General features: G+C 46.3%; 1 protein-coding gene across 3 annotated transcripts in view; it reads right to left on the minus strand.

Annotated features, from left to right (window-relative positions):
* Nucleotides 1-23,813, minus strand: part of LOC128684787 (uncharacterized) — a 59,891-nt gene that overhangs the window by 2,524 nt on the left and 33,554 nt on the right. The window contains exons 2-5 of one of the 3 annotated variants that reach the window (XM_053771051.2): nucleotides 2,068-3,092; nucleotides 1,564-1,716; nucleotides 1,166-1,295; nucleotides 499-678 (exon numbers count right to left, since the gene is read on the minus strand). In XM_053771051.2, the coding sequence (XP_053627026.1) occupies nucleotides 499-678; nucleotides 1,166-1,295; nucleotides 1,564-1,716; nucleotides 2,068-3,092 (1,488 nt within the window). Of the gene's footprint in view, nucleotides 1-498; nucleotides 679-1,165; nucleotides 1,338-1,563; nucleotides 1,717-2,067; nucleotides 3,093-23,813 lie in introns of all 3 variants that reach the window. The other 2 variants (XM_053771050.2, XM_053771049.2) reach the window with 2 other exon arrangements.

Consider the following 23,813-nt stretch of genomic DNA (forward strand, 5'->3'; position numbering starts at 1 on the left):
CCTCCTTTCACAAACACCAATAGAGTATTTGAACCACTGTGCAGTACATTATATATATATATATATATATATATATATATATATATATATATATATATATATATATATATATATATATATATATATATATATATATATATATATATATATGCAAAACAACCACTCTGAAAAAATAGAGAAATTCCAAGCGCTTTCGTGACTACTCACATTATCAAGGAACTAGTTCCTTGATAATGTGAGTAGTCACGAAAGCGCTTGGAATTTCTCTATTTTTTCAGAGTGGTTGTTTTGCATATTCCGAAATCACCTGTTTACTGTGATCTTATTGCATATATATATATATATATATATATATATATATATATATATATATATATATATATATATATATATATATATATATATATATATATATATATATATCATTCATCAACTTCACAACAGGGAGGTAGAGGGATGGAGCTTTACATGTAGTTGAAGGTTGAGGCAGAAACTCACCTGTATGAGTACGAGTGTGGCGCTTGAGGTCAAAGGTATCGTTAAATCCTTTCCCACAGAAGGTGCAAAGGTATCGCTTAACGTCGGAGTGACACTTCATGTGGCGATTAAGGAGTCGCTGTAAACTGAACGTTTTGGAACATATACGACACACGAATTTGCTGCTGTCGTCCTCCATAACTGCAAAATTTATAATAATAATAAATATAATTTATAATTATAATTCTTATAATAATATTTAATAATAATAATAATAATAATAATAATAATAATAATAATAATAATAATAATAATAATAATAATAATAATAATAATAATAATAGTAATAATAATAATAATAATAATAATAATAATAATTTAATAAGATGGTCATAGAGATTCGAGCAACAATAGCCAGAGTTGTCTCTGCTCTTTAATTTATTGTATCATACATTCACGTGATACATAGAAGTCAAAATGTAATAGCAGGAAAATTCACAACTAACCCACAATTCGGAAACGGATATGTAGTGGCAGCTTCAGAAAGAACTATGATCGGAAATATTGTCTACTTTCCATTTCCAAATTGTTGGTTAGCAGTAAACGTAAAAAAATAACTGAAAACACAATCGATAGTTAAATAATTCTGCACGTCAATAGTAGTCCAGTAAACCGAGCTAGTGTGTACCTGGAGGCGGTGGCTGCAGCTTCTCAGAAACCTCTGGACGCGGGGAGTCGAGATTCGGTGCCAGCGGGTTCTTTATGCCGTGGCCTCCGTTGACGAACTCGAGGGGCGTGTCCTCAGGAAGGCCAAGCCTCTGCTGAAGGATAGACACTCGCACTTGTAGAGGCACCTCGCGCTGTTTAAGGACAGGCACGTTATATTTGAATATTTGTGTTGATGTTCCAAAGACATCTGATAACACGCAGAGAAGCTAACAGTCAACGCAGTGGATAAATTTTAAACGTTACTCTGCTGATTGCGTATTTCTGAAGGTAGCAATGCTGAGCATATCATGAAATATGACTATGAAAATTAGCGCTGCAAGAACTTTTTAGCATTTTTAAGCTTACTAGGCATCCTACCTGTAGATCGTGCAATGGCGGGGATGAGGCATCCATGATAGAGCTGCCTCCTGGAGAAGGTCGACTGGGGTAGCTGGTTTGCATGTATTGGGGAGACATGGGTGACCGCTCACACCACCCGCTCTGTAGGTCCGTCGACGACACCAGAGGAACCTGAATATTCAATATATCCGTAATAACTGTCGCAGCAACAAATATGAACAATTTTATTGCTCACGAACACGGAAAAAATTAATAAATGGAATTTTACTTATTTTATTACTGTGAATAGATATGTTTTATTGAAAACCTTACAAAACGCAAAAAATATACGACCACAGAAATAGTATAAACAATATAAATGCGTCACATATTGCCTTTTCAATCTTAATGCATAACATAAAGTTTACAACTAAGAAGACCAAGTGGTAAGGCACAAGGCTTCTAGTTCCAAGTCTTTGTGAATAGTGATTTGACTCTCAATATATTTTATTTTTTACTCAGACGTGAAGGTTTGTGACCAACCTGTGTTTGAGTGGTGAGAGGCTCGAAGGTTTGTGCCTCTGGCGGGGACCTGAGGATTGTAGTGCCGCTGGTGAGGGGCGAGGAAGCGCAGCTGAGGGGCGGAGATACAGGTAGCGGTGAAGGTGACAGTGGTGGTATTGTATACTGGGACTGTGTTTGCTGAGACTGGATTTGCTGTGTCTGAAAGTGTGTTTGATGTGTCTGTTGTTGCTGTATTTGGTGCTGTTGCTGTGGCTGTATGTGTTGAAGGTGTTTTTCCCTGAAATGTGCAGGTGCTGGAAATGCCTGAGAGGTGTCACTGGCAGTGAGTGGGATGCTGCGGCAATGCTCCGGAAGGGAGTACACATGGGGCTCCACAGGGGCCGGGATTGGCGGTGGCAGTGATGTAGTTTCTACGTTGGACATCCCCCCTGAGGGATTCTGACCCCCGCCACCAGATCCATCAGCGCCACCAAGTCCGCCCTTGTCTCCACCAAGACCAATTGAACCGAAAAATGAGAGAGATGCCTGCGAAGAGTCAACATAGCCGCCGTTAGAACCGCTGCCGTGTTGACTTTGAGGTGGACCACCGCCGTTGCCCTGACCACCGCCATCCTCTGCGCTGGTGACCTGCGTAAGATGCATAGAGGCGAGAACCGGTGGCAGTGACTGCGGCGACACGCTGCGGGGAGAGCGTGCACGACGGGTCGTCAAGTCATAAGGTAATATGGAGTCGTCATGGTAGCGGGATGGTCGATGATCGTAGTCCATCGGTGATGGCGCTCGTTGGTGCCGTCGCACGTCGCAGAAGGGCGGCAGACGCGGGGATGCGGCACGACGGGGCACATGGCAGTCAAGCGGTGTGTCTTGCGGCGGCAGTAACATATCCGCGGGTGGCAGGGCTGGAGACCTAGAGCGAAGGATAAGGGCTGGTCGGGGTAGCAAGCGGCTGATGGGAGGTAAGCTGCGGCGTGTTCGATCCGAGGGGTCGAGGCGGCTTGGGCTGCGTGGTCGAGCATCGTCGCGCCAGTACCCACTGTCATCATCTGAAGGAGAAAAATAAGTTAGAGCAAGTGTGTTGTGATAAGTTAAGTATCTAGGTATCTTAAAATTAATCTGCAGTGTAACACAGTTTAATGTGACTTTATTTTGTTGTGTGGTATTCGCTAAAATATTAAGTATTCACTAAAGCGCCAAAGTTACATCCTATCTTTATTTACTACAAGTACATGTACAAGGTATACAGTCCTAGCTGACATCAGTAACATACTATTTAGAAAGCCCCTTGTTATGCAGAGCATTTCGTGCAAATTAAGTCAGTTATGTCCCAGGATGCGACCCACACCAGTCAACTAACACCCAGGTACCCATTTTAAACTGATGGGTGAACAGGGACAGGGACAGCAGGTGTCTTATGGAAACACGTCCCTAATGTTTTTCCAGCCGTGCCGGAGAAGATTCGAACCCCGGACCTCAGTGTGTGAGCTGAGTGCGCTAGTGATCGAGCTAGCGATCAATCCTATTATTATTAAAAAAATATATTGAGAAAATCTAATGCAGCCAACACTCGTATATATTGTAATTTCCTTTTAAAATCTAGTTAAAGTAGGATGGAGATGGTAAGAAAAGATTTATAGATCAAAGTGGTGCGTGTGAGGTGGCAAGTCTCCTGGGTCACATGAGGTCAAGTGAGGTCCCCAAGACAGCCGTACGCCAGAAAGGAAGACCGTAGAGACCATTGTACATGTACTTGGATAGGGAAACTTGATTCACTTATTGTCCACAAGTGCTTAATTACGAATAATGGATTCTGGTTTCTGTCAGGATAAATGTTCAACTGGAATACGAATCTGTGACACTGAGAAAGGATTCTTATGCAGGGAGTCGTCAGGTCTAGCGGTATTCTGCAGACTTTCTCGCATGACCTATGATGACCCTAATCTGACCTGACTTGGCTTTTATTCCTCATCTCATCAGCGATCACCAAAACCAGACTTGTGTACCAGCCAACCTCTGCCCAGTAAAATTTCTTACTTTCACTGCTCTTTACTACTCTCGAGGGAGAATACAAAATGTATTTTTTTTTCACTGTGTTGATTTCGTACGAAGAAAACAGCAAACCATTGTCAATAAGCACTGGATGAGCACTTTACCCCGATGAGATTTGGGGTCTCCTGGGACCTGCGTCTGGGATTTCGAGGCAGCATCCCCTGGGACAAGAGCAGCTTCTTCCACACTACAATCGTCCAGGTTCCTCAAGAATGATTAGTGAAAGCTGGGTAGGCGGGGCTTTTAGCCCATTGTTCCCTTTCCACTCCCCAGGGACTTACCTTCTGCAGGGTACTTCCCTCCAAATTAGCTGATCTTACTCTTGAGTTTCATAGGAAGCTACGACCAGGTAAAATTTTAGGGCTGGTAAAGCTACAATTTTACAGTATATTTTGTATGGAAATCGTATCTGCCAGATTAACGTTTAACATAAAATGGTCGTACATGTATTAATAATTTAAATCACGTCATTATTGTAGTACAAAATTTAACTTACACTATAATAATGGTGAAAGTGTTTGGTTTAATATCAGTTTTTTTTTTTCTGGAGACAAAAGTGACAAAGTCCTCGTACTATACGTATAAAAATAATTCCAGATTCTGAGCATTTTTTACGAGCACCTGCATACCCCGAGTGGTTCCTGTCTAATGACAGCACGATAGCATCGTTCCCTTGGGACCTTATCCTGGCTCTCATCCTGTCTCTTCCCCGCGCAGAAAGATGCTAATGTATATGTTTTCATGGAACATTGATTTTAATTCATACGCTGTGGAAATAGTCACTTTCCGATAGTGCGTTAGGTACGCTCAAGCTTAGTGTTAATTTAAGTGTTTACAAAGATCAGCTGTTGCTGGTATGTAACTTTAGGACGAGAAAGTTAATTTCAATTAGGATATGAAATACCAATATTTAATAAAACTCTCAAAAGCAAATTGGAAGATATCAAGTGTCAGTAGCCACAATATCCAGGACGGTGAATGCTTTCGCCTTAAATACACTGATGATGCATAATTTGGGAACCAGAATATCCGAACAGCGCATGTGTTTCATACGCAGATGCTGTATAGAATGTATATGCTACTTCGTATTGTTTTGTAAGAGTTGGGTGACACAGCTGACTGACGCTTAGGAAGAGACACAGAAGAACGGAAAGGGAGAGAGACCTCATTATTCCGTATAGGGATGTGTGAGTTTACTGACACAGCAGAGGATGTTGATGAGGGGACATGGAGGAACGGGAAGAGTGCGGGACACCACCAACACATCCGGGGGCCCTCACTTCCGCGTTCACTATTAGAGGAAGCGACACGCTGGGGACGGAACAATGATTTAGCTGTTCATGAAATTATATTTAGGGTTTCCTCTACAAAGCTGTGGGGGCGACGTGTTCTCCAGTAGAGCGAGCGAAGCTTTGTGGCGGCAAGAGTGTTGTGGTTCTGTCTGTAACGGGACGCAAGTGGTTTGTGAGCAGCAAGGTGGGAGATGGCGTGTGAAGAGGAGATGAGGGGAAGGAAAAGGAGAGAGGGGAAGGAAGATGACGAGGGCGAAAACAACGATAACTACAACGAGGAGTAGAAGCATGAAGGAGTGAAGAGGAAGAGAGGCATTAATGGTATTCAGGGAAGATGGCGGGGTTGGTGCTTGTCACAGAGCAAGCATTCTCCACACATCTCCAGCCTTCGCCGCCATTTTGCTGCAAGCTGGCGGGAAGAGGGAGAGGGAAGCATGCCTTGTGGGGTGAAAGATTGTTTGCTTGGTATTTTCGTCATCAGGAAACGGTGTTTTGAGAGGGATGTAATTGTAATTTGACCCATCGGTGGCTACTGAAAGAAGTTATCGATGCTGTAAAAGTGGTACAACGGCAAGAGTTCGGTAATTCGGGACCAATGGCTGATTGCTGTCTGGGAATCAAGGTACCGTTGTTGCTATGGCTGCAGTATGGTAGATCTCAACAAAGCATTGTCTACTGTTTTATTTTGCAGAAGTGGCGTCGCAACTGGCAGTGGTGTACAACGGTGGAGAAGCTCTTCTCCAAACTCTACGTAAAAAAAAAATCTGTTCTATGTCTGTCGGTTACCTGTGGCCTATGATGACGGTCGATGGACAAGATATTCCTCAGAGAGAGTGGAAGAGGTAAAGAGGGCTCGGTGTCTACGCTGCTCAGGAAGCTCCCGAACAACACTGAATTAAGGCCACATTTGTATCTATAATAATACTTGTAAACAGAAGTGGAGGTAGGGATGTGGAGCAATTAAGAAATGTTTCAAATACATGAGTCTCAGGGCAGGCGAGAAGAATAGTAATTAATGCGAGTATGTTTATCCCCAGTGATGCCATTCTCTATTAATTTAAGTTTTTTGAGTAACGAAATGAAAACTGTTTAATAACCAAGTTAACATAGCTAAAGTAACACCATTACATCAACTATATAGACCTTTAAAATATTTATATATAAAATATGCAGCACTGTAAAGCCTAAATAGAAAAATGTTACGTTTTATCTGATCAAGGAATATCAGAAATCTTTCCTACGAAGACTGACTGAAAGCAATTTGCACTCTGGACTGAAGCTGAATCAGGAAGGTGATGGATATAACCGAAGAGCACAAATGAAAAATAGGAATAAATAAAAAGGAATATAAATAACGAGCTGAAAATGTGTAACCAAGACAGTACGGCAGCAATGAATTCAAGATGGATAAATTTATATTTAAAAATAATATAGGGGTACTTTTTAGCAAGAAAGTTGTAATTGAGTGGAAGAAACTCCCAAATAGCGAAATTAAAAAAAGAAACGATAACACTGGGTAGCTTTCAAAATTGATTGGACGGGTACATGAGCGGACTTGGGTGGATGTAAGCTGGACCTGCCTAACATGGGCCAATAAGCCTGCTACAGTGCACTAATGCTCAATGGGTTTTCATGCAATATCTGGTATTATTGCAAGGGTATATGAGGCTCAGGTACCGATGGGCAGACCACCAGATAACGTGTCATGCCTGCAGCAGAGATGTGTGTGCAGGACTTCGTAAGTCAGAAAGTGAAGTCCCTTCAGTTTATCATATATTTTGTATAATAACAGCTGTGCCATAAGGAAGACATTGTCCTCCTTATGGCTGGTGTGTAAATAAACAATAGATCAACGCAGTTGCGTAGACGAAACTATTGTACTGGCGTAGATGTTTTCAGGGATCGAATCATAGCTCTTGGTCCCGGTTGTTAACTATTATCGACATGTTTCACTAATTCCTGATTCCAAGCTCCAGTCTTGCCCACTAGTGAAACTGAGCATAATACAATCCACTACAACTTCTAAAGTGTTTCACTTACTAACGTGCAATTTAAAGTGTTTCCTCACGTCGATCAATTGTCTTCAGCTGCCATATATGTCCTCTAAGTCCCTCTACTTACTGTTAGTAAAATAATTTGACAAACTCATCAAATGTTTGCAAATTTGCATAAATATTGATATCCACTGCAGATTTATTGAGGTTGTGTTATCTACTATGATAGCCGTGTTAAATAAAGTGTTGTATATCCAGCGGCAGGACCAACAGAGGCAGCTACCAACACAAACAACATTAAGTAATATCTCCATTTTTTTTTTTACAGAGAACAATTTTCCATGCTAAGAGTTGTTATCCTGCCTCAGCTTAAAGTCCAGCCCTATCTAATATATACTACCACCCCTCAGGATGCCACTCACAGTCGACTAACACCCAGGTACCTGCTTACTGCTAGGTGAACAGGGGCAGCAGGTGTAAAAAAAAAACATCAACAACGTGCCCAACTTTTCCACCCGGCCAGGGATCGAACTACTGACACTGTGTGAGTTTTACCAGTGCAATTCACAGCACCGCCGCCGGCAGGTGCAACAAAGGGCACCATCACCACAAACGACATCAAGGAGCATGTCTTCTACCACCGCCACCCACAGTAACGCCGCCGGCACATGCACGGCCTTGAACTCTGCTGATGATGGCCAAGATGTTGCTACAGCAGAGTATCCTTAAGCATTTCCCTCGCATAATAGGAGATGAGAGGATGCACGCCAACAAGACAGACAAATGCAAAAATCTTAATAACATGTATCGCCCATCGCCACATCTTCGTTACTGTACCCTGAATATTGTGTATGTGGGTGAAAGGAAATGAGTTACATGTACGCCTTTATTCCCTCCCTATACCTCCTGTCCCTCCCCCAGTAACACCTACCCTCCCTATACCTCCTGTCCCTCCTCCAGTAACACCTACTCTCCCTATACCTCCTGTCCCTCCCCCCGTAACACCTACTCTCCCTAAACCTCCTGTCCCTCCTCCAGTAACAGCTACCCTCCCTATACCTCCTGTCCCTCCCCCAGTAACACTTACCCTCCCTATACCTCCTGTCCCTCCCCCAGTAACACCTACTCTCCCTATACCTCCTGTCCCTCCCCCAGTAACACCTACTCTCCCTATACCTCCTGTCCCTCCCCCAGTAACACCTACCCTCCCTATACCTCCAGTCCCTCCCCCAGTAACACCTACTCTCCCTATACCTCCTGTCCCTCCCCCAGTAACACCTACTCTCCCTATACCTCCTGTCCCTCCCCCAGTAACACCTACTCTCCCTATACCTCCTGTCCCTCCCCCAGTAACACCTACCCTCACTATACCTCCAGTCCCTCCCCCAGTAACACCTACGCTCCCTATACCTCCTGTCCCTCCCCCAGTAACACCTACTCTCCCTATACCTCCTGTCCCTCCCCCAGTAACACCTACCCTCCCTATACCTCCTGTCCCTCCCCCAGTAACACCTACTCTCCCTATACCTCCTGTCCCTCCACCAGTAACAGCTACCCTCCCTATACCTCCTGTCCCTCCCCCAGTAACACTTACCCTCCCTATACCTCCTGTCCCTCCCCCAGTAACACCTACTCTCCCTATACCTCCTGTCCCTCCTCCAGTAACAGCTACCCTCCCTATACCTCCTGTCCCTCCCCCAGTAACACTTACCCTCCCTATACCTCCTGTCCCTCCCCCAGTAACACCTACTCTCCCTATACCTCCTGTCCCTCCCCCAGTAACACCTACTCTCCCTATACCTCCTGTCCCTCCCCCAGTAACACCTACTCTCCCTATACCTCCTGTCCCTCCCCCAGTAACACCTACTCTCCCTATACCTCCTGTCCCTCCTCCAGTAACAGCTACCCTCCCTATACCTCCAGTCCCTCCCCCAGTAACACCTACTCTCCCTATACCTCCTGTCCCTCCTCCAGTAACAGCTACCCTCCCTATACCTCCTGTCCCTCCCCCAGTAACACTTACCCTCCCTATACCTCCTGTCCCTCCCCCAGTAACACCTACTCTCCCTATACCTCCTGTCCCTCCCCCAGTAACACCTACTCTCCCTATACCTCCTGTCCCTCCCCCAGTAACACCTACTCTCCCTATACCTCCTGTCCCTCCCCCAGTAACACCTACTCTCCCTATACCTCCTGTCCCTCCTCCAGTAACAGCTACCCTCCCTATACCTCCAGTCCCTCCTCCAGTAACAGCTACCCTCCCTATACCTCCTGTCCCTCCCCCAGTAACAGCTACCCTCCCTATACCTCCTGTCCCTCCTCCAGTAACAGCTACCCTCCCTATACCTCCTGTCCCTCCCCCAGTAACACCTACTCTCCCTATACCTCCTGTCCCTCCTCCAGTAACAGCTACCCTCCCTATACCTCCTGTCCCTCCCCCAGTAACACCTACTCTCCCTATACCTCCTGTCCCTCCCCCAGTAACACCTACTCTCCCTATACCTCCTGTCCCTCCTCCAGTAACAGCTACCCTCCCTATACCTCCTGTCCCTCCCCCAGTAACACCTACTCTCCCTATACCTCCTGTCCCTCCCCCAGTAACACCTACTCTCCCTATACCTCCTGTCCCTCCCCCAGTAACACCTACTCTCCCTATACCTCCTGTCCCTCCCCCAGTAACACCTACTCTCCCTATACCTCCTGTCCCTCCCCCAGTAACACCTACTCTCCCTATACCTCCTGTCCCTCCCCCAGTAACACCTACTCTCCCTATACCTCCTGTCCCTCCCCCAGTAACACCTACCCTCCCTATACCTCCTGTCCCTCCCCCAGTAACACCTACTCTCCCTATACCTCCTGTCCCTCCCCCAGTAACACCTACTCTCCCTATACCTCCTGTCCCTCCTCCAGTAACAGCTACCCTCCCTATACCTCCTGTCCCTCCCCCAGTAACACCTACCCTCCCTATACCTCCTGTCCCTCCCCCAGTAACACCTACTCTCCCTATACCTCCTGTCCCTCCCCCAGTAACACCTACTCTCCCTATACCTCCTGTCCCTCCTCCAGTAACAGCTACCCTCCCTATACCTCCTGTCCCTCCCCCAGTAACACCTACTCTCCCTATACCTCCTGTCCCTCCTCCAGTAACAGCTACCCTCCCTATACCTCCTGTCCCTCCCCCAGTAACACCTACCCTCCCTATACCTCCTTTCCCTCCCCAAGTAATACCTACCCTCCCTCACTAAACTTCTCCTCGTTGCATCTCTCCTCCCTCCCTCAACCTCCCTCACTTGAGAACAATACTACATTGCGTCACCTCTAGCCAAGGCATGCGCGGACTCCCTGGCAGTGCTGGATCTATATCTGACGCCAGGAAGAAGAATGGAAGGGTCCTTTAATGCAGGGAGAACAGGAGGGAGAATGAGAGTATCCTCTAATGCAGAGAGGATACGAAGGAAGAATGGGAGTATCCTCTAATGCAGACAGGATAGGAGGGAGATCATATGACTGAGGTATCAGAAGCATGGGTAATCAAACAAGTGCCATCATTCAGTGGATAAGACTGACTGTTGAACACATGCTACGCATGACAACAGAAATAGAGAAAGTGGTGTTGTGGATTGTTAACAGTCCACAATACTAATTATCCTCCAAGGCCGAGGAACCGAGTATTTCAAGCTACGTATCTCTTCATTTCACATATCGTCTTCAGGATTGTGAATAATCTCAGCATTCGACCGATGTAGCCTGCAGTGGAGGCTTATTTGTGACTTATTATTCACCTTGTCGCTATTCTATACTATTAATATGATACAGGTTTAGAGCTCTGATGGCTGAGGCTGGGTAGGGAGAGCTGAACAGGAGCTCCATCACAGGGCGCAGTGTGCTATGTGGGCGAAGGACAGCTTTTGGAATTACGAATTTGGGGGGGGATGGGGGAAGACTTTGGAGTAAACATAACGACTATCCTGTCTTCCCCACACACAAAATAACATGAGCATCGCAAGGCAGCCTATTGATCAAATTTAAAAGAGATCTTGTATTTCTGAACAATCAGGGAAACAATATTCATCAAGCGCGCGCACACACACACACACACACACACACACACACACACACACACACACACACACACACACACACACACACACACACACACACAGGAAGGAATCGTTCAATACACTGTACACCGTGTACGTCAGGCCCATACTGGAGTTTACAGCACCAGTTTGGAACCTACACTTGGTCAAGCACGTCAAGAAATTAGGACATTTAGAGTACAATATATAAGAACATAAGAAAGGAGCAACACTGCAGCAGGCCTGTTGGCCCATACTAGGTAGGTCCTTCACAGATCCATCACTGTAACAGAATATTTTCCCAACCCATTTTGAACGCTATCCAAGAAAAAGATTTGAAAATTCAATATGCTTATGTGCATGCCCACTCAAATCCAACCCCTCTCATTCATGTATTTTGTCCAACCTAAATTTAAAACTACCCAAGGTTTTAGCATCAATAACCTACTAGGCAGATTGTTCCACTCATCAACTACCCCATTTCCAAACAAATACTTTCTAAATCTAAAGTTAACTAATTTGAATCTATTATTGAGGGTTCTCTCTCCTAGAGAGATATACTCAAAACCTTATCTATATCCCCTTTATTAATACCAATCTTCCACTTATACACTTCGATCATGTCTTCCCTTATTCTTCGTCTTACAAGTGAATATATATATATATATATATATATATATATATATATATATATATATATATATATATATATATATATATATATATATATATATATATATATTTGCAATAAAATCACAGTAAACAGGTGATATCAGAATATGCAAAACAACCACTGTGAAAGAAGAGTGAAGTTCCAAGCGCTGTCGTGACTTCTCACGACAGCGCTTGATAATGTGAGAAGTCACGAAAGCGCTTGGAATTTAACTATTCTTTCACGGTGGTTGTTTTGCATATATGTATATATATATATATATATATATATATATATATATATATATATATATATATATATATATATATATATATATATATATATATATATATATATATATATATATGTATATAGTGCGTGTTTTATTTTATGAAACACACATACACACACACATTTATACTTTGTGTATATACAAATCCCTTCAAGGAGGTTTCGGAATTAGATCTGGCAGATAAATAATATCAAACAGTCCAAAGTTTAGAGATGGACCTCTGAACAAGAGCTCAAGTCCCTGGGAATTAGAGGTAAATATTTACACTTCCCCGACGTAATATTCTCTATGCAACATTCACTCTGACATGTAACACTGACATGTAACACTGACATGTAACACTGACACATATATACTCAGATACGTAAGAGAGTCTAATACATAGCACTCCTGGTTCGTGGGTGGTTGGCAGGAGTAGGGCATATGGTTGGTTTGTGCAAGAGTTTGTGGCAGGCGAAAGGGTGGGCGAAAAGTGTATAACTTGGTTGGATTTATGTGGGGAAGAGACTAGGAAGAGACGGTGTGAAGTGTGTTAATGAATTGATGAATGGTAGGTGGGTGGGGTGTGTGTGTGGGTGGATGGGTGGTAGGGAGGTGGGAGGTGTGTGGGTGGATGGTAGGTGGGTGGTATGTGTGAGGCGGTGGGTGCGAGGGTGTGGCATCACAAATTTAAAAAAAAAAAAAAAGGAAACAGAATTTTGCCAACTGTCAAAGTTGTTTCTTAAAGTTCACGCAGTCACTAGCAGAATTTGCTTATTTAAGAGATAAACAATGAAAATAACAAATTCTCAGTGTAGTGTTGTGACTGGCCATTGCCAGAGTGTTATGAGAAAGGATGAATTAGTCGTGTGTGGAGTGGCCCGCTTGGCAGGTGCATGAAATGCATGCCCTGGTAACCGAGATCATTATTTACCCTACTGTTGAAATCTCCTCTAAAAGCGGTCGGTTTTCTACTGACATGTGAGACACCACTATGACAGTTTACTATAGCGATACACTAATAATAAACGGAAATTTCGTAAAAAAATATGCCGAAATTGATAAGACAGAATAAGTAGGCAACAAGGCTTCAGCTGACTGTTTTTTGTGTAAAGTTGGAACAACTGGAGCAGCAACGGCCACCGACGCTGTTCCTGTGGTTATTTACACTTCACTAATATACCGCCTCTACCTACCCCTTTTAACTTGTTTTACTCGAGATTTTCGCTAAACTTCTCTAAGAGTTGTCTAACTAGAGCAGGAAGTTGGCGAGTTGTTAGTGGTTAGAGTTGTCAAGGTTTTCCAATGTACATGATCACATCCTGCCACAAGGAACATGTAGCAGCGTCTCTTAGTAATTTAGTAGCGTCACGGATAAACCCAAACAAACCAGAGGGGCGCACCGCTGGAAACACTGTTACTGCTGGAAACTGGCGGGAATCACAAGAACACTGACTTCGTCCAAAAGCGCCCGAGGCAGCCCGTGAAGGTCACCTTGGGAACACTTGAGCGAAACATTGTGCACTGCTCCACCAATCTTCTTGCACATCCTGCCCAAGTAATAGTTTCACCACAGCTTATGTAAGTGTTTCTTTCATTCTGCTTATAAAAAATTATTGCACCTGCATTGTTGCTTTGATATAAATGTGTTGCTTAGTTTATTTTCAGAGTAAGTTCTGCGTCAGTGAGTTCAGAGAGATGAAGAAATTTATCGCCAACACGAGCATGCATGGAGAGGGTGAAGCACCGATGGGAAAAGCAAAAGTATTCAGTCTCCGTCCGAAATTTTTTTAAACAACGTGTAAAACCAATGGCTACGTCTCTTTTCTTCGCTCACTACCTGCTTGCAGAGTTAATCTTGATCCAAGCACAAGGAATAGATGGGAATGACCGATGAATTCGCTCACTGTATGAATCATTTTGAATCTCCGTGTCTTCACCAAGCCAGAGTTTCATTTTCTGTGTTCATCGTCCCGTTTTACTGCGCAGTCATGCATTTATTTTTCCGTAGCTGCACCTGTTGTTCACAGAAGCTACCGGTATCTGGGAGGAAGTTGCCCAAACTTACGGTCTGCAGCGTGTGTATTCCACTTTATCGACTCATAAATACTCAGGATAATGATTATTTAGTTGCTGCGTTCATGGCAGTTGGTTGCAGACACATGAGGTGCGTCACATCAGATGTTGCAGTGTCAGGGTCAAGTGCTCCAGTGACGGAAGTGAAAGAGGGAGAAGAGCACAGTGTCGTCAACTTGTTCACTGCTGGATGCATGGCGTGACATCTACATGATGATGAGCGTATAGGCAGGGATGATGCTGTGCCAGAGAGAGAGAGCTGTGGAAGAGAAAGGAAAGGAGGGATGGTGCAGTTAGTACGGCTGTTTCTTAATGATGTCATATAACACCGAGGGAGTGTTGGCACGGCACACCTCACTCCCACCTTCCTCCTTTTTTCACACCACCACGCCTCCCCCTCACCGCCACGCCTCCCCCCCCGCACCGCCACGCCTCTTCCACACCGCCACGCAAGTGGCGAGTGGAGTGCCACAAGGAACAATACTAGGACTAGTAGTGTTCCTGATGCAAGTACATAACGTGCCAGAGGTAACTAATACATACGTACGTAAGTAGACAGCAAGGGACTCCGGTGAAGCTAGACAAGACTGCGAAGTGGTCAGACGAGTAACTACTGGAATTCAGTCCAAACAAGGTAAAGTTATGAGGTTAGGGGAAGGTAAGAGAAGACCAGACACTTTATATAGCCTGTTAGGAAGACGACTAAAGACTACATAAGAAAAAGAGCTTAGAAGTAAGCGTAATACAAAATGTATCTCCAAATGCGCAACAGAAAAACTCAGTCCTATATGCGACACTGGTGAACCTAAAAAACTGCCTTTAGGCACCTAAACAACAAGCATCTTAGGGCCTTATACATATCGTATGCCAAGCCCACTGTAAAGTAAGTAGCATCAGCGTAAGACCCGTACCTAACTTAGCCTTCCTGAAGAACATAGTAAAAAATCCATAAGACTGATGTGCGAGGAGAGACTAAAAGAACTCTGAATACCTCGGAAGATTGTATGAGAGGCGATATGAATCCGACGTTGAAAATACTCATATGCATTGATACAGCCGATTGGTTCAGATTATTTTCAACATGACCATAGATGACGACATAGTTACAAGTCAAGAAAAATGTGTGTCATAGACACTTTGGGAAATTCTCAGCTTTTTCAGTAACTGATAGAAAGAGGATTTTGTTTGTTTTTTGTTTAATTCATGTGAAGCGCTAAACCCATTTGGGCCATTCAACGCAAGACGTGGTGGACTCCGTTCGATGAGCGCCAGACAGACGCGATTCCTATTTGTACTAACCTATATCTCTGATAGAACGAGGAGCGCACGAGGTAGGAGAGGAGGTAGAGCCGGGAACTGTCTTTAAATACAGGTGCGTTAAAGGCCAAGAGGTACTGGTAAAACTGACTGGAATAGAAATGACACAAGGCGTTATAACTCAACCCATGCAACCACAGCTAGTCTGGGGAGTACGTACCCATGCAACCACAGCTAGCCAGGGGAGTACGTACCCATGCAACCACAGCTAGCCAGGGGAGTACGTACCCATGCAACCACAGCTAGCCAGGGGAGTACGTACCCATGCAACCACAGCTAGCCTGGGGAGTACGTACCCATGCAACCACAGCTAGCCAGGGGAGTACGTACCCATGCAACCACAGCTAGCCTGGGGAGTACGTACCCATGCAACCACAGCTAGCCTGGGGAGTACGTACCCATGCAACCACAGCTAGCCTGGGGAGTACGTACCCATGCAACCACAGCTAGCCTGGGGAGTACGTACCCATGCAACCACAGCTAGCAAGGGGAGTACGTACCCATGCAACCACAGCTAGCCTGGGGAGTACGTACCCATGCAACCACAGCTAGCCTGGGGAGTACGTACCCATGCAACCACAGCTAGCCTGGGGAGTACGTACCCATGCAACCACAGCTAGCCAGGGGAGTACGTGCCCATGCAACCACAGCTAGCCTGGGGAGTACGTACCCATGCAACCACAGCTAGCCAGGGGAGTACGTACCCATGCAACCACAGCTAGCCTGGGGAGTACGTACCCATGCAACCACAGCTAGCCTGGGGAGTACGTACCCATGCAACCACAGCTAGCCAGGGGAGTACGTACCCATGCAACCACAGCTAGCCTGGGGAGTACGTACCCATGCAACCACAGCTAGCCTGGGGAGTACGTACCCATGCAACCACAGCTAGCCTGGGGAGTACGTGCCCATGCAACCACAGCTAGCCTGGGGAGTACGTACCCATGCAACCACAGCTAGCCAGGGGAGGACGTACCCATCAATCACAGCTAGCCTGGAAAGTACGTACCCATGCAGCCACAGCTAGCCAGGGGAGTACTTACGTACCGTATCAACCAACTGCCTCACGGAAAACAGTTATTTACATAATGATGATCACTTCTACAGGTTTACGTTTGTATATTAAGTGTATGTTTACCTCTGGTCAACTGTGGAAAACATGGCTCACGTGAATTAAAAATTCAACAAGCGCAATAATATATTCTATTGTATATTTTCACGTTAGTCGACTGGTGTGGGTCACAACTCGGGGCAAAATTGACCTAATTTTCCCGAAATGCTCTGCATCACAAGCGGCTTTCTATATAGTAATAAGTCATTGATGTCAGCTAGGCTTGTATACCTTGTACATGTACTTGTAGAAATAAAGATATTGTTTTAAGTAACTGTTTGGGTGGAAGAGAAATAAAGAATGTAGAGTTGGTTGGTAGGTAAGGATGAGAAGTTGTTGTTTGGGATGAAAAAGAGAATGCTGTTGACGAGGAGGGAATGTGTGGGATGAGGAGAGATGTTAGGGGATGAAGAGGATGGAGATGCTGGTAATGTGGAGAAGTAATTGGGTATTGGGGAATTAGGTGCTAGAAATAAAGATGGAGAGGTGCTGGGGAAAAGAATGGTGGTACTAACCACCAGGTGGGGATGGGCGGATGTTCAGCAAGTGTACCATGTCTCAGCAGAGCACCGCCGCCCTCACCCACACTTCCTTCTCACCCATGGTAAAGATTCCTTCTTCACCTTCCCACCCATGACAAAGAATCCTTCCTCGCCATAATTCTTGCTGATTTTTTTCCCTCCACGTAACAGAAGAAACTCCTTGTGTAACGGTTGTGCCTGACTGACTTACACCACAGAGCAGGAGGCTGCTGTCTCTCTGCCCCCCCCCCTCTCTCTCTCTCTCTCTCTTTCTTTCTCTCCCTTTCTTTGATTTCCCCACCTTCTCCCATTATATCAGCAACATCTCTCCTCCCCACCTCCTTCGCGCCTCCCCACCTCTAATAACTATCACAATGAAGCTAGCCACAACGTCAGACTTCTACTGGTTTTGTTCCTTAATGGCTGTGGTGGGTGGGTGAGTGGTTGGGGTACGTAGTGATTGTGGTGGGTGGGTGAGTGCTTGAGGTACGTAGTGATTGTGGTGGGTGGGTGAGTGCTTGAGGTATGTAGTGATTGTGGTGGGTGGGTGAGTGCTTGAGGTACGTAGTGATTGTGGTGGGTGGGTGAGTACTTGAGGTACGTAGTGATTGTGGTGGGTGGGTGAGTGCTTGAGGTACGTAGTAATTGTGGTGGGTGGGTGAGTGCTTGAGGTACGTAGTGATTGTGTGGGTGGGTGAGTGCTTGAGGTACGTAGTGATTGTGGTTGGTGGATGAGTGCTTGAGGTACGTAGTGATTGTGTGGGTGGGTGAGTGCTTGAGGTACGTAGTGATTGTGGTTGGTGGATGAGTGCTTGAGGTACGTAGTGATTGTGTGGGTGGGTGAGTGCTTGAGGTCGTAGTGATTGTGGTGGGTGGGTGAATGCTTGAGGTACGTAGTGATTGTGGTGGGTGGGTGAGTGGTTGGGGTACATAGTGACTGTGGTGGGTGAGGCTGAACCTTGACCCGTCCTGGTGCCCAACAAGTAAGGGCGTGGTGTCCTCGGGCAGCGTTCCTCGGTCATGCCCAGCACGGCCTCCTGCCCACCGGCACCCCAGGCTGCAGGCTGTGTCCTTGCCAACGCTGCTTGATGCACTAATTTCTGCCAGGGTAAGTGACTGCACTGCTCCATTGATGCCCCTCTCAATGTTGCCTGGTCAACACTGGTACTAAGATAGTGCACTATTGATGCCCCCCCTCTGTGTGGCCTGGTCAACACTGGTACGAACATACTTCATCTTTGTACTCTGTTGTGTATGTACTCACCTAATTGTGGTTGCAGGGGTCGATTCACAGCTCCTGGCCTCCTGGCTTCTCTGTGTGTGTATGTGTACAACTGTAGCTCATTTTGTGGACAGGTATAAGAGACTGTGTTAATGATGTCATCATCCCCATCATCGTCATAATCATCGTCATCACACTCATCATCGCTACATTATAAAGCGCTCCAGACATGATCATCACTACCACAATTCTCTCGACCACCACCACCACACTGTGACGAGGTAGGTTATTGGTGTGTGAGGTGGGGTGGGGAGATGGGAAGAAAAGGGATGGGACTTGAGAGGGGAATGGGGATCGGAGTTAAGAGAGGGGAAATTAGAGAGGTGGGTGGGGAGAAAGAAGGGATGGGGGTGGGGAAGGTAATGCTAAGCGATGGCGAGTGGAAGATGAAAAGGATAAGACTAGGGAGAAAACATGGGGTTGGGAGGACGATAGGAAAAGGGTAAGTAAGGGTGAAGAAGGGAGTGGGAATATTGAAGGATGAGAGTGGGGGAAATCAGTGGGGCAAGGGGGGAGGAGAGGGTGCTTGACGGGTGTTAAGAGGAGGGATGGGGGCGAAGGAGACGGTGCTGGTTGGGATTGGGAGGGAAGGGATGGGGGAAGGGGTCAAGAACACTGTTGCTGCTTGAGGTAGGAAAAGTTTACGGAGAATTCAATATTTTCCCATAGTGCAGGTGTGATGTGGGCCGCTAGGCCAAGATTGACTCGCCGCTACAAGCAGTAAAACACCGCTGCACTTGCTATTGAACACAGCACGAAGTGCTTGCTGCCGCCTTGGGTTTTTTTTTCCACGTATGCCTTGTTGTAACTGGAGGGAAGTCAAGGGCACAGCGGACAAACTTCCGCTTGCTCAGATAGTAAACCGTTGCCTCGAGTTCCGCCTCTTAAATAGGAAGCAAATGTCGGCTTGAGGAAGCCAGAGGACAGTTGTAGTAGGAGTTGCTGGCGAGCAAGTGCAGCTGAACTCCCATCCAGGATACATACACTTTGAGCTGTATACCTTGGACGTACGTACAGGCTATATACACTGAGAGATGTATTGTCTCTATATGTATATACACTGAGAGCTTACTCCCTATTTTAAACATTAAAGTAATCTGTTAGTCTATAGCCGATTTTGCAGCCCCAATGATCTTCGTGCACAAATAACCCGCACTTAGGTTACTTATGACGACGCATCGGTCCATCCTAGACCATTGTCGAGTGCAGTTATGACCTGGCAGTGGTCCAGGGCCATTGTCAAATTCGGTTGTGACCTCAGAGTGATCCAGGACAATTGTCAAGTTCTGTTGTGACCTCACAGTGGTCAGTTCACTTGTGACTTCACGGTGGTCCAGGGCCACTGTCAGATTCAGCTGTGACCTCACAGTGGTCCAGGACAGACCAAAAAAGTCGACCTAAGATTTGTTTCCTAAATGCGGGTTATTTGCATATTGTTCCATCCATGGTATTTTGACTTTCTGCTCTTCAATGATTCCCTCATACAGTCGATAGGCCTTAAACCTATCAGGACATGTAGCTGCACTTCTCCCACACCTGTTGGATTGGTCTTCATGAGCGAGTGAAGCTGGCTTCTTGTTCTCTGGAACGAAACCTGGTCAGCCTGGGGCTTCTTAGGGGAACTTGCGGGGTCAAGATGACCTGTCCAGTTGCGCTAGCTGCAGCCTCAGGCAGATGACTTCCTAGTGCTGACGCCCGTTTTATGTCCCAGGGCTGACAGTGAGGGCTGAACAAGAGCAGGTGCCTTCCTAGTGCTGACGTCTGACTCTTGCACCAGAGCTGATAGAGATGGCTGGGCAATGAGCGATTCTCATAGAGCAGCAAAGGACGTAGATCAACGTAGAGATAGAGGTTTGGGAATGGAAGATGAATAAGGAAGAAGGCTATCTCCTGAGTGTCGGCTCACTCAGCTGTGAGTAAGTGAGTCACAGGTGAAGCGGCCTGGTGTTTACACTTCCCTTGTGTAGAGCTGCCACGTGTGGCCTCACTGGAGAACCCGTGGAGTGTGGGCGTCTGGGGGTGGAGGGGGGGAGAGCTTGGGGGGGAGAGATGGGGGAGGGGAGAACTGGGGGAGGGGAGAGCTGGTGGGCGTGCGGAAGGTGAGAGAGGTTGTGTGGGTGGCAGCTGGGTCAGTGATGGTAGTGGTCAGGTTGAGGGGTATAGTGGTGGGGGTGAGGGAGCCACAACTGCTCCCACCACAGTGGGCACGCAGCTCAGAACCAGGCTTCTCGCCCCACAAACCAGTTATCCGTGGCACGTTGCCCAACCTCTGCTCGGTTGTCTTTTGACCGATTCTCAAGATTTCCTACGCTTTTCCCCTTTCCCCATTACCTTTTAATTTATGTTACGTGAGGGTTGTAGAGGGGAGACATATGGGGAGGGGCAGAGGCAGGACAAGAGGCAAAAGGAGAGACAGCAGGAGGGTGAGATAGGCCACACATCCGCTACCCAGACACCTTACACCACATGTTTTGCTGCTGCTGCTGCTGCTGTTGCTGCTGCTGCTGCTGCTGGCCGGCCTTGGCAGTGAAAATGACGCACTAGAGCACCACCACCGCCAGCCATCCCGCAAGCACAACACAGGCCGTTCTCTCTCTCCCTCCCAGACTTTACCTAAGCCTACCTTCTGCACCTCCCTGAGTTCACAAGTATAGCTGCTTCCATAATTTACAAGTCTGAAGGTTAACACCTTGTTAAGACAAGATACATCCATTCTAAACTGTTCTTCACTACACTAAACTGTTCTTCACTACACAAAACTGTTCTTCACTACACTAAACTGTTCTTCACTACACTAAACTGTTCTTCACTACACTAAACTGTTCTTCACTACATTCTAAATTACTCTTCACTACTGTAAACTACACTAAACAATCATTCACTACTTTACTAGCGCTTACTGCACTCACTTCTTTACGCTTATCTACTGTGCACTTATCTACATTACTCTGCACTTATCTATGCTACTCTGCACTTATCTATGCTACTCTGCACTTATCTACTCTACTGTGCACTTATCTACGCTACTCTGCACTTATCTACGCTACTCTGCACTTATCTACGCTACTCTGCACTTATCTACGCTACTCTGCACTTATCTACGCTACTCACCAGTTATCTACGCTGCGCTGAACTCATCTACGATAAACCTCAGTTATCTACGTTACATTGCTCTTACTCTCGCTACATTTCACTAATTTAGGCTCGGTTGTAGTCATATACCAAACGTTGCACTCGGATAAGACAGGTTGCACTCATATACGCTAGGTTGCACTCATATACGCTAGGTTGCACTCATATACGCTAGGTTGCACTCATATACGCTAGGTTGCACTCATGCACACTACTCTGCAGCAACATTAATGTCTTCACTACCTGGTGTTGCCTTAAGTGTGGATCATCATAAGAAGCGAACAGTATATGTAATTGTTTTGATGAGCTGTGGTGGTGTGTAGTGTTGTGGTGGTGTGTGGTGTTGTGGTGGTGTGTAGTGTTGTGGTGGTGTGTAGTGTTGTGGTGGTGTGTAGTGTTGTGGTGGTGTGTAGTGTTGTGGTGGTGTGTGGTGTTGTGGTGGTGTGTGGTGTTGTGGTGGTGTGTAGTGTTGTGGTGGTGTGTAGTGTTGTGGTGGTGTGTAGTGTTGTGGTGGTGTGTAGTGTTGTGGTGGTGTGTGGTGTTGTGGTGGTGTGTGGTGTTGTGGTGGTGTGTAGTGTTGTGGTGGTGTGTAGTGTTGTGGTGGTGTGTGGTGTTGTGGTGGTGTGTGGTGTTGTGGTGGTGTGTAGTGTTGTGGTGGTGTGTAGTGTTGTGGTGGTGTGTGGTGTTGTGGTGGTGTGTAGTGTTGTGGTGGTGTGTGGTGTTGTGGTGGTGTGCAGTGTTGTGGTGGTGTGTAGTGTTGTGGTGGTGTGTAGTGTTGTGGTGGTGTGTAGTGTTGTGGTGGTGTGTGGTGTTGTGGTGGTGTGTAGTGTTGTTGTGGTGTGTAGTGTTGTGGTGGTGTGTAGTGTTGTGGTGGTGTGTAGTGTTGTGGTGGCGTGTAGTGCTGTGGTGGTGTGTAGTGTTGTGGTGGTGTGTAGTGTTGTGGTGGTGTGTAGTGTTGTGGTGGTGTGTAGTGCTGTGGTGGTGTGTAGTGTTGTGGTGGTGTGTAGTGTTGTGGTGGTGTGTGGTGTTGTGGTGGTGTGTAGTGTTGTGGTGGTGTGTAGTGTTGTGGTGGTGTGTGGTGTTGTGGTGGTGTGTAGTGTTGTGGTGGTGTGTGGTGTTGTGGTGGTGTGTAGTGTTGTGGAAGAGGTGTGTAGTGTTGTGGTGGTGTGTAGTGTTGTGGTGGTGTGTAGTGTTGTGGTGGTGTGTGGTGTTGTGGTGGTGTGTAGTGTTGTGGTGGTGTGTGGTGTTGTGGTGGTGTGTAGTGTTGTGGTGGTGTGTGGTGTTGTGGTGGTGTGTAGTGTTGTGGAGGAGGTGTGTAGTGTTGTGGTGGTGTGTAGTGTTGTGGTGGTGTGTAGTGTTGTGGTGGTGTGTGGTGTTGTGGTGGTGTGTAGTGTTGTGGTGGTGTTGTGGTGGTGTGTAGTGTTGTGGTGGTGTGTGGTGTTGTGGTGGTGTGTAGTGTTGTGGAGGAGGTGTGTAGTGTTGTGGTGGTGTGTAGTGTTGTGGTGGTGTGTAGTGTTGTGGTGGTGTGTAGTGTTGTGGTGGTGTGTAGTGTTGTGGTGGTGTGTAGTGCTGTGGTGGTGTGTAGTGTTGTGGTGGTGTGTAGTGTTGTGGTGGTGTGTAGTGTTGTGGTGGTGTGTAGTGTTGTGGTGGTGTGTAGTGTTGTGGTGGTGTGTAGTGTTGCGGTGGTGTGTAGTGTTGTGGTGGTGTGTAGTGTTGTGGTGGTGTGTGGTGTTGTGGTGGTGTGTAGTGTTGTGGTGGTGTGTAGTGTTGTGGTGGTGTGTAGTGTTGTGGTGGTGTGTGGTGTTGTGGTGGTGTGTAGTGTTGTGGTGGTGTGTAGTGTTGTGGTGGTGTGTAGTGTTGTGGTGGTGTGTAGTGTTGTGGTGGTGTGTAGTGTTGTGGTGGTGTGTAGTGTTGTGGTGGTGTGTAGTGTTGTGGTGGTGTGTAGTGTTGTGGTGGTGTGTAGTGTTGTGGTGGTGTGTAGTGTTGTGGTG

Source organism: Cherax quadricarinatus, chromosome 5 (assembly GCF_038502225.1).
Source record: "Cherax quadricarinatus isolate ZL_2023a chromosome 5, ASM3850222v1, whole genome shotgun sequence".
Taxonomy (NCBI): Eukaryota; Metazoa; Arthropoda; class Malacostraca; order Decapoda; family Parastacidae; genus Cherax; species Cherax quadricarinatus.